Source organism: Apium graveolens, chromosome 8, assembly GCF_009905375.1.
Source record: "Apium graveolens cultivar Ventura chromosome 8, ASM990537v1, whole genome shotgun sequence".
Lineage (NCBI taxonomy): Eukaryota > Viridiplantae > Streptophyta > Magnoliopsida > Apiales > Apiaceae > Apium > Apium graveolens.
This window is the reverse complement of record NC_133654.1, coordinates 112,589,704-112,601,948: the sequence shown is the minus strand read 5'-3', so window position 1 is coordinate 112,601,948 and position 12,245 is coordinate 112,589,704. Positions and strand designations below refer to the sequence as shown.

The following is a 12,245-nucleotide window of genomic DNA, read 5'->3' as shown; positions in this document are numbered from 1 at the left end:
TACCTTGTTATCACAAAAATTATGTATAGCATTATAAATATAATCAAGTGATTGATCATTGAAGAAATTCTCAATGTAATAATATAACATGTGAAATATTATATGGTTTAGGGGTTTGATTTACGGGTTAACACTTGTGAGTTACTAAAAATGAAATTTAGACCATCCAAACGTACGAATCTAGAATTTACAAAATCTAAGATGCACGTAAAATAATTAGAAAGATATACTAACTCATAACATCTCTATTTCCAAATAAATAAATTGAAATTTATATTAAAAGCGACTGCATTTGGTCAAATTGAACAACTAAATGACCAAATATCATTTTCAGTCATTTTTACTAGACTAAACAACTGGATATGGTCGCTACAAGTTAGTAGAAACGGCTGAATTTGGTCATATTTTCTGACCAAGCGACCAAATTTAGTCAAATATTTCAGTCATTCTTGCTGGTATGGTCTAAATTACTGAATGCAGCCACTAATAATTAGATATTATGTTAGTATCACAAAAATTATGTATAGTATTATAAATATAAACAAGTAATTGATCATTATATAAATTCCCAAAGTAATAATATATCATGTCAAATATTATACCATTCAGGGTTTTGGGTTGAGTAGTTCGATTTAAGCGTTAACACTTATAAGTTACTAAATTGATATTTAGACCATCCAAATGTACTGATCTAAAATTTACAAAACTAAGAAACAAATACAATAATTAGAAAGATATACTAACTCATAACATCTCTATGTCGAATAAATTAATTGAAATTTATATTTAAAACGACTACATTTGGTCAATTTTAACGATAAAAATGACCAAATATCGTGTTAGTCATTTTTAAGGGAACAAAACAACCAGATATAGTCACAACAGATATTAGTAGAATCGACTGAATTTGGTCACACCTGTTGCACAAATTACCACATGTGGTCATATTTGTTACACGTGGATATCTAAAGCGACGAAAATCGGTAATTTTGTGGCACGTATTTCATGCAAAATGACCATATTTTGTAACATATATCTGCCACATGAATGGTTATAAGCGACCATTTTCGGTCGCTGTGTAGAATAGATTAAAACCTAAAAACCTACTGCTTCTTCTTTTCTATTGGCCTCCTCTTCTTTATTGTCCTCCTCCACCATTTTTCTTCCTCCAAACAACTGATGTGCAACTTCTATCAAGGTAATAACTCTTTTTTATCATTTATTTTGTGTTGATTGTTTATTATACCTTAATATGTATTAATATAATTTGGGGAGAAATTGCATTTACAAAATTAATATGAATATTTGTTGTTGTTGTAAGTATAATTATGAAATTGGTGTGCTTGGTGACATTTTGATCACTTTTGATATGCATATTAGTCAATTATTTAGCTCACTTTTCATGATTATTCAACAAATATATGTCCATGAATGTGGAATTAGAATTGGTAATTTACGGAATGAGTATGATGATTCGTTATTGTAAGTATCATTGTATTATTATTGAACTTGGTAGCGTTTAACTCAATCGTAATGTGTATTTGTTAATAATTTGAAAATGAACTCATTTATTTTGAAATTTTAATATAGGATTATAATTGCATAATATGGATATTTTGTAGATGGCATATGATCGAAGTTGGATGCAACATTGGCTTGATGAAAGGAATAATGTATCGGATGAATACAAAGCTGGTGTAAAAGAATTCATTATTTTTGCTCTCAAGAAAAAAGCTTCAAAAGGTAACAAAAGATGTCAATGTAATGAGTGTGGAAACCTGTTCTTTTTTCAGCCAGACATAGTGACCTATCATTTGTATCGATTCGGTATTATAGAATCGTATACAACGTGGGATTTGCATGAGGAAAGAAATAGGTCGCGGGTTCAAGCTAGGCTGAGTTCTGGTCATACGGGTTATAGAGATGATGATATGTATGATGATCACGAAATGCTTAGAGACTTTAGAGAGGCGCATGTAGATTTTGAGAATATAGAGGAAGAACCGAATGCAACAGCACACAAATTTTATGAGATGGTTGACAATGCTTCTGAACCACTTTATCCAAACAATGCCAACATTACAATATTATCATTTATAAACAAGTTATTGCACTTTAAGAGCAGGCATGGTTGTAGTAACAAGGGGTTTGATGAGTTGCTTGGACTCATTGGGTCGGTGTTGCCTAATGACCACAAACTACCTTCAACGTACTACGATGTCAAAAATATGACAAGTGCATTGAATATGTGATATGAAAAGATTAATGTTTGTGAGAATGACTACATGCTATTTTACAAGGAAAATAGGAAAAAGACACATTGTGATATATGCAATATAAGTCGATACAAGGTACAGAAAGATCCAAAGAAAAAGAAGATCCCACGAAAGATCATACGGTACTTTCCTCTTACAGCAAGGTTACAACATTTATTTATGGATAAGAAGACAGCATAATATATGAGGTGGCACCACAACAGAGTTGTAGTTGAAGGTGAATTATCTCATCCAGCAGATGGAGATGAATGGAAGCAATTTGATCATAGATTTCCTGATTTTGCAAGAGAGATGCGAAATGTTTAACTTGGCCTCTCTTCTGACGGATTTAATCCATTTCGTGATCCACACGTGAGAGGTTACACAGTATGGCCTGTGATAGTTGTTGTTTACAATCTTCCACCATCCATGTGCACAAAAGCTCCATTTATGTTTATGCCTCTTCTTATTCCCGGACCTACTGATCCGATAAAAGATCTTCATGTCTATCTCCGACCATTGATTGATGAATTGAAAATTTTGTGGAGAACAGGGGTAGAAACATATGATAGGTTATCTTGTACAAACTTTATGATGAGGGCAACTTTGATGTGGACAATTAGTGATTTTACCGAACTTGGCATGCTCAGCGGATGGTCAACTGAAGGTAAATTGACATGTCATATATGTGTTAGAGATGTGAAAGGAAAACAACTTAAGCATGGTGGTAAACCTAGTTTCTATGGAACTGCTAGATATTTCTTGGAACCAAATGATTCATTGAGAAGGAGTACTAAGTTTGGGAGTAGAAAGACACGTTCAGTCACAACTCGACATTCAGGATTACTGGCAAGGGCTGTTTGTGAAGATATACAGTTTCCTCCCCCTGGAAAAATAAGTTAGAGAAAGCCTAGAGACTATGGTGTGACACATAATTGGACTCATCGCTCTCCTTTTTTTGAGCTACCATATTGGGAGACACTCAATCTTCGCCACAACATTGATGTCATGCACACCGAGAAAATTGTCTTTGATAACATTTTTTACACAATGTTAGGTGATAAAAATAAGACCAAAGATAAAGACACAACAAGAGAAGATTGCAAAGAATTAGGTCTACATCGTGATTTATGGATACAAGATGATGGCACAAAGCCAAATGCGCCATATGTGCATACAAGAGAACAAGTTCACAAGTTGTTCAAGTGGATTGAAGAATTGAAACTTCCAGATGGGTGTGTTTCAAATATATCAAGTTGTGTCAATTTTGAAAAATACACTGTTCAAGGAATGAAATCACATGATTGTCATATCTTTATGCAAAAATTATTGCCTTTCTACCGAAGCATATGGGTGATGTTCTTACTGAGTTGTCCAACTTCTTTCAAGATTTTTGTGCATCAAATTTGAAATACACTGATTTGGAGAAAACGGAGAAGGACATAGTAAAGATTTTGTCCAAACTTGAAACCATATACATTCCTGGTTTTTTTGATCCAATGGAACATTTGCCCGTGCATTTGTCTACTAAGTGTAAGTTAGGTGGCCCAGCAAATTGTAGATGGATGTATTTTGTTAAAAGATACTTGCATGGTCTAAAAATGAAAGTTAAAAATAAAGCTCGGCCGGAGGGTTCAATGGCAGAACGCTATATTGAGGAGGAAAGTGTACACTTTTGCTCTTTGTATTTCGAAGAAAAGTTCAAAACAGTGCATAACAAGTTGCGTTGTAATGAGGTAGCAAAATAATTTTGTGATCCCAATTTGTTAGAAGTTTATAGATATCCGGCAAAACCACAGCTGAATACGGGACATAGACTTTTGGGCGATGAAGAAAAAAGGCTTGCCAAATATTACGTACTCATTAATTCATCAGAAGTTGCCATATATTTGAGGTATGGTTTTTGTAATCATTATTAGTCATATTTAATCAAGAACACCTTTTTTCATTTGTCGAATTATTTTTGTTGTAATTTTAGTGAATTTCACAAGTTGGTTTGTAAGCATCATCCAGAATTCAATGATGCTGAAAAAGAAATGTATCAAAAAGAAAGATTCACAAATTGGATGAAAAGAAGGGTACCTCTCAATATACATTTATATATATAAATTAAGATTATTAGTGCACATCACATTTACATTCTTATTTTATTTTTTGGTACTTATATATTTATTTATATTTTAAATTTATCTATCTTTTGATCAGGTAACAGATAATAGAGGGGTCATTAATCCTAAGTTCAAGGATTTAATTAGAGGTCCGATGACGGATGTGGAAACTTATAATGGGTGTCTTTGTAATGGCTACAAGTTTGGTTGTGGAAATCTCAATGAACGCACTTCACAAAATTCAGGCGTGGTTGTGATAGGTAAATAATATAATGAATTCAAAAGTTCATTAATTACACCTTACAAATTGTATCTAAGTTTTGATTACATATATACATTTATAGGATCTTCTTACAAAGAGAGCTATGGAAATTACTACAGAAGACTACTTGAAGTTCTCAAGTTACATTACCATAATGGCCATGATGTTATCTTATTTAAATGCCATTGGTTTGATCACACAACGCACGTCAAAATGGATATAAATAGAATTACTACCGTGGATGTTAGATCAAGACTAAATGTTGAAGATGTTTTCATATTAGCTAGCCAAGCCCATCAAGTATGTTATGTACCAAGTATTACAAATTCAAAATCACTGTGGTACACGGTGCTTACAACAAAGAGTCGGCAAATAGATGAAAATTTGGCAAATAATGATAATGATCCATCTAGTGACGCCGCTTTTTAAAATGATGCATCAAATGCTTCATCATCACATGTGGATACCGTAGTTATTAATGATCCTTCCAACTTTTTCATTGATTTGAGAAATTATGAAAATGATTTCACTATGGAGGATCATGATGAAGATCAAAATAACAATGAAGACATGAGTGTTGATGAGCGAAGTGATAGTGATGAGTGATTTTAATATGTAGTAATTTTTTATGAATTATTGTATCAAATTTGGAACTATTGTTTAATTATGAATTAAATTTCGATTTTTATGTCAATTGTGGTTGTTATGTATTGTAAATAGAGAATGAGTGTATGAATTGTGGTTATATAAATGTATTTTGAGTTTTGGAAAAAAAATTCACTTCAGAGAGCAGTTCCAGTAGCTATTGGTCTTCTACCAGTGATTTGTTAACAATGACCGGAGCTGGTCAGATATATAAATGACCGCTTTTGGTCGAATTTGACTTTTATAAATACTAAAAAATATTTTATTTTTATTTTCATTCTTATTATTCTCCTTCAGTTCTATCGTCCCTCTTATAACCGAACAACGATACAAAGGCGGCTAGGGTTTCAAGAGACAAACACATGTCTACGAACTCCAACGAGAGAGCAGCTCAAAAGGTATCGATTACAACTTACACACTGATTATCAGCTAAAACACTGATAATAAAATAATCGATTTTATTTTTTATATCGAATTTTGATTTCTATTCCAGTTTTGGGTTTAATCGACTTTGATTGCAAACACTGATATCTTTTCTGTCACCAACGCACACATATATACATATAAACACTGATGACTTTGATTTACATAATCAATTTTGTGGTAAATTTAGGGTCTTATTCTTCATCTTCATTTGTTATAGATTTTATTAATTTTGTTTTTGATATTTTGATAACTGCTCTATCTCTCTATCTATCTATATATATATATAAAGATATTTTATACAGATGTTTTTAATTTGATAATTTCAATTTTATTTCATTTTATTTTACATATAAGTTTTGATATTTTTTGTTAGTGGTCTTGATATGTTCAAATTTGTTAAAATTAAATTTTGCTACATTAAATTTTTTTGTTTCACTTGTTTTGCCAGGTTGTGTTGCCAAGTCTATTGTATGGGGCTAGTTTTGACAGAGGAGGTGGGGGCATGGGTCAAAAGAAAGGTAAGGGTCAAGTAATTGGAGGTGGGAGAAGGGATAGAGATATGTGTGGAAGAGGCAGTGAGGTTGGTGGAAGGGACAGATGGTGTGGTGGAAGGTCTATCGATACAGTAATACGAGATGGTGGAAGGGGCAGAGGGGATGGTGGAAGGCCCAAGAGTATAGTAATATGGGATTTTGGAAGGGGCAGGGGGATGGTGGAAAGGGGAAGGTTAATGTCATAGGAAATGGGGTTAGGGGCAGAGTAGATGATGGAAGGGGCATATTTTATGTAGACAGGGGTAAAGTAAATGTTGATGATAGCGATAGCGATAGTGACAGCGATATCGATTATAAATGTAAGGGTGAGGGACTTGATGAGAGTGAGGAATAAATTGAGGGTGAGGAAGAGATTAAAGGTGAGGACAATATGGAGGGTGAGGAAGGTACTGAGGGTGAAGATGATATGGAATGTATTCAGGAGACTACTAATGGGAGAGCTGCAAGAAGTGTGTGTTATGGTGATTACAAAAAACCACCAAAGTAGGGAGAGCCTAAACTTGGAGTGGTGCAATTTGTCGATGACAAAACGTATAACCTATATTCCTTTTTTTTATAAATGTATTACCTATATCTTTACGACAACTTAACATTCATTTATTTATTTTTTGTAGGATCAAACAGCCTAGGTACAAAAGGACCCTAAAAGGTATACTTAGAGCGGAATGGACATATGAGACAGCCTTTGAAAAAGGAGGAGCACGTGAGGCCTTTCTTAACAGATGTGTTAAAAAGTTTAGGGTATGAATACTGATAAGATCCTTTTTCTCTGCTTAATTTGGGGTTTTAATTTATAGTGTCAGTGAATAATATTATTTATTTTTTGGATTTCATGTTAATATTATTTTTCTAAGAAATTTGGGATGTTAGACGATGCTTAACAAGTTGAATTTTAGAATATAGAATTTATTTCTGGAAGTAATGTTAGTAAGGGAATGCGTCTAATAACCTTGATTTTCAGTAATAGAATTCTTGGTATTTTGTAGTTATGGTTATCTATTTATTATTATTTCTCTTGTTCTTCAGACTTACTATTACTATCGACAAGGCTACACAAAGCAAGAGGCAAATTCTGTGGTTAGAGAACATTTGAGAAGAAATATGAAGTAAAATATGTTTACAATGAAGAAGAATTCTAATAGGGAGATGAAAAAGCTCGTGAGGAGGGGAGACCAGCACATCGAAAATTGTTCAAGCCCCATTTCCTAGAAGAGGATGCATGGTTTGGTTGCTGTGATTACTAGGAACCAGGAGTTCATAAGAAGATGTCAAAGATCAACACAGAGAATCGCAAGCATTTAACATTGTCGCAAGCTAGTGGTGCAAAACCATTTGAAGAATGACGTCCTGTAAGTTTCTTTATACTCATAGCATATTCGTGTCTTGAAAACTAAACAAAAATATTTGTCAAAAATGGTATATGTTGTAACTTGTAAGATTTTTTTACTGCACTATTTCACTTTTTTACAGGCCAAGGAGAAAGAAACAGGGGAGCTTATGTCTGAATTGGAACTGTTTAATATTGTTTACACAAAGAAGCATGCAGAACTTTTGGAACTTCAGGTTTGTGTAATATAAAACCAATAATATTAAACTTTCTCTTCATATTCTAGCCACATACATGTTAATTTTTATGATTGTAATTTTTTTATGCGATTACTTAGCGTGTTAATAATTAATAAATATCTCAATCCTCAGTCGATCCTCTTTCTTTAGGTGACGTGATCTGATCACATAGTATAGTACTCCAGCTAAGACAATAGCAATGAACAAGGCAATGCTCAAAAGTCCATGGAAGGGCTGTAAAAGGAGAAACATTAAAACTTTATAAACTCCTTTCCAGGTCAAATTGTTACCTTTTGGATTTGATCACACTAACTTGATTGATTCATGAAGACCTATACAATTTTAACAGTATGTGTAATTAGTATGATCAAATACTCTTTCAGGAGTAGAGGCCAAAGGCCTCTTGTATTTGTTCTATGGTAAATAGACTCATAGACATTACTAATCTTTGACTGTAAAATTTAAACTACATGCAGGTGGAGGCACTGGTATAGGGAAACATATAGTACTAATGTCATTTAGAGTTATTAATCTGACATGTATCAACAAAGATGTGGTAAAGTCCTAGCTATGGCATTTGCAGGCCTGTTGAGTCCAAACTAGAACCTATGAATAGTCGCCTACCTATTACAAATTATTTTAACTTATCAACCACAATGAAAAAACTGATTTGGTTTGGTTATCAACCATATTTTAACCATATTAAATAAAATAAAGTTTTAATGTAATTTGGTTTTATATGGTTATGGATTTAAATGTGGATAACCATATATATATATCAAATTTTTACAAAAAATAAAAGAATGTAGTCTAAGTGAGATTTCCTAATTTGTTGACCCCAACTTTGGAAATATAAATTACACAATTAAGCCATTCTAGGTAACTTTAAAAATATAGGATAGTAAAAAATGACAAACCAAATGAATTCAATTAAATTACGTAATTTTAGTAAATTCTGAAGTGACAAAAGAAAAAAGAAGTGTCAAAATAAGTATACTGCTATCAAAATATAAGTGTACAATAATACTTAGGTATGCCCATTTTAGAAATGGTAAGTTAAAAACCTCTTCATCATACGTGTAAATCTACTTACATTCTACTTACATCTGCAACTGTAATACACACACTTAGATAACCACGAGTTGACTCTAGACATGCTGGATACTTGCCATTAAAACATAAGTAGATGTTTGCAACTTGTTTAAATGACATGCCCTTTCAACTTGTTTAAATTGTTGAATTACAAATTTAAACTGCTTTATTAATTTCTTTACTTGTTCATTTACATGAATTCAGTTATGCAAATGTATAAGATGATAAAGACTTACTCTATAAGTTATACATCTTTGAGTACTCTGACCATGTTCACGTAATACTAGATTATGTTTGTAATAATTAAATGCTTGTGACTCTGATTATGTTACTGGATTCTCTCTTTGATATAACTTAGTAGTCACCCTGTTTTCCTGTTGGACTATAAATGTGCCAAATTTAAACTTACATACACATTCTGTGTATAAAATGAACAAACTGTAAATGTGCCAACAATCAATATATTAATGCAATTGCGAAAACTTCAAATCAAGTTTATACACAATAAATTTCATGGCCTAATGCCTATATTACAGTTTTTTCCAATATATTATTGATTCTTCTTATTTATTATATTTTACCCAAATGACAAATCATATTTTGCAGGCTTCCCCTCTCTTGTGATATCATTTCTTGTATATTATAAAATTTAATTGTTTCCTTATGACTTGCATATTGTAGGAGGCTATGGAGTGTGCTACACAGGAAATGGCTGCACAATATGATCCAGATGAGCCACCTCCGTCTCCGGCTACCCGTAGAAAAAGAAATATTTTAGTCACATTGAAAGCTCGTATTCCAAAAAGGGAAGGATATGGATGTACCCAAACCATACTATTCAAGAGTTTCTCGGACCCGAGGAGGCAGCCAAATGGACCAGCTTATCCACTCTATCCCGCATTCCAGAGCAAGAAGGGAGGGCACTGAATGAGGTAACTAATATGGTACAATCCATGGACGGGATAGATTAGGTCCCACGAGCCCGCCTAGATGAGGAGTTGTAAAAATTAGCTGATGGTGCTTATCCAAATAAAAACGACCCTTCACAACTAGTCTTATGGAATCAATATTTCAAGAATTCCAAAACTCTGGTTGTTTCTCTATTTCAAATATCGAAAAAAGCTATTGTTGAGGTATTTTTTTAAGCTCTTTGACTTTAAGGATACCATTAATAATATGTTGCATGTTATACTTGTGTCTGCTTTTGCTAAGATCACACTCATCATCTTAATGCACATTATAGTGACGAGGGCCACACTATAACAAAAATGGCTAAATACGACCGGTCCAAAACCCGTCGTATTTAACTAAAATTGACCGCAGGCGGTTGTATTTAGTTAAATACGACCGGTTACAGTCACTTTAATTATTTCAACGGATTTCGATTGAAATCAATTTTTTTGCAATTTCAGCAAATTCAAACAAAAAGAGCGGGAAAATATCCCGCCATTTTGGTAAGGCTAAATTCGACCGCTAGCGGTCGAATTTAGGAGCGCCAAATAATTTACTTGGCGGGAAAACTCCCTCCATTTTTTGGTGGAGACAAATTGAACCGTACAAAAAATCTGGTCGCATTTATTACTAAATTCAACCACGGACGGTTGTATTTAGCCGCGCCAAATGAAACAACCGAAATCGGTCGAATTTAAGCTAGTTGAATTTATGCAGTTGAATTTAGGCTTACTTTCATGTAGTGCCATCTCCGTTTAAGCTTGCTTATATTTTATACTAGATAGTTTCTATTCACCGTAAGGAGTAGGGTCTGATATGTAGTTTTTTTATATAAATTATTAGAACACTGTATATCATAACACATTTTTAGAACACTGTATATATCATAGCACATTTTTTATTTTAATCATATTATTTTCCTCGATGGTTATGTTCTGCTCCTAATCCTTTAGTTTGTAATTTTTGACTAAAATGGGAGGAAGTCCTAGTTTTGTTTATAACTAATTATCAAATTATATATTAATATGATGTTAGTCTTTTTATTTCCTAGTTTTTTGGATTTAGCAGAAAAGATGTCTAGTATGTTCTAAATAATTGTTTCTTTTTTCTTATTTATGTGAAAAAAGCTGCTGACTAATTTATACTAACAGTTTCTTTGAGAACTGCAGACCCTGCTTCCCTTTGATTCTTTGTATTGTTTCGTTTGGTTTATAAAGATGATATATACAATATGCTATGTATATCATGATTTTTGACCGCCTCTTGGAACTATTTTAACTAATCTTTGGTTTGTGGAGGGTAAATAATTAATTACATAAATTAGAGAATTAATCGAAATAAAAAGTAGAATGTATTGTAATATTAAATTATATTATTATGATTATATTAGTTATTTATTAACTTATATAAATTTATTAACCCCATAAAACTACCCCTGAGTTATTACTAGGCAGTTAATGATAAATAGAAATGGTAAAAAGTTTTAATTTGATATATTATCACGAATAAATTTATAATGGTGCTTAAAGAGTCGTGTCCCTCCTCGCTCCCTCTCACCCATACATTTGACTGCAGTGTTTTACAAATTTTCAATTTAATTTAGTATAATCTTCGTCACTAGTTCTGTTTTCACAAGTTAGCTTAGACCAGGAAGTGTCTAAGCTAAATAAACAATATAGTAAATATTCAAAACTTACCTTGCTAGAAGGCCCATAAGTCTGGTTTAACTTTTTTATTGGTTCATATTATCATATACACGACCGGCGCGATGATGACTAGATTGATGACCATGCTGATGAAGAAAATGAAAATGAAAACGAAAACGGTGGCAATGATGAAAGAAATGTGAATGAACCATATAGCGATCAAGAGGGTAGCTACAACAACGTTCCACTAAGCCCATCCTAGTTATTGCGTTGTAATTATTTCTTAGAACGTGTACTTTGTCTCTCTTTTGTGATATCTTTTTGTGGATTTGTAGTAATCCTTTTGGAGTTTCCTAGAGAATGTTCTCCACCTACTATCTAATCTAATTAACATTTGTAGTACTTCTATCAAGGATTTATGTGGCCTTGTAACTTTTATCAAGGATTTATGTGGCTTTTATAGTATTTTCCCAAGAATTCTAATCGGAATTATCTACTCTTCAATGTATATTTTCACTTTTATTTGTAAATACTTTAAATTCATTGTAATTATGAAATATGTGACTGATTTGGGTAATTATGAAATATTTAGGGTAATTATGAAATATGGTATCATTAAGCCTGAATATGAACAATTCAGGGTTATTATGAAATATGTGACTGATTTTAGTAGTAAATAATTGTCTATTTAACAACCATTACAACCATGTTTGGTCACATATAACAATTTATGACATCA

General features: G+C 32.6%; 1 protein-coding gene across 1 annotated transcript; it reads left to right on the top strand.

Moving 5' to 3' along the window:
* Positions 1-2,684: 2,684 nt before the first annotated feature.
* Positions 2,685-6,436, top strand: LOC141679868 (uncharacterized). Its single transcript, XM_074486242.1, has 6 exons — positions 2,685-3,153; positions 3,313-3,515; positions 3,602-3,991; positions 4,461-4,623; positions 4,708-4,925; positions 6,146-6,436. The coding sequence occupies exons 1-6, from the start codon at positions 2,685-2,687 to the stop codon at positions 6,434-6,436; spliced, it is 1,734 nt and encodes a 577-aa protein (XP_074342343.1).
* Positions 6,437-12,245: the final 5,809 nt, after the last annotated feature.

Bases quoted from the DNA above. Each gene is read 5' to 3' on its own strand.
- LOC141679868 (XM_074486242.1), top strand. From the start codon at position 2,685: ATGTGCACAAAAGCTCCATTTATGTTTATGCCTCTTCTTATTCCCGGA. The intron at 3,154-3,312 runs GTTAGAGAAAGC...ACACAATGTTAG, and splicing joins TCCTCCCCCTGGAAAAATAA to GTGATAAAAATAAGACCAAA. The intron at 4,926-6,145 runs GTATGTTATGTA...TTGTTTTGCCAG, and splicing joins TAGCTAGCCAAGCCCATCAA to GTTGTGTTGCCAAGTCTATT.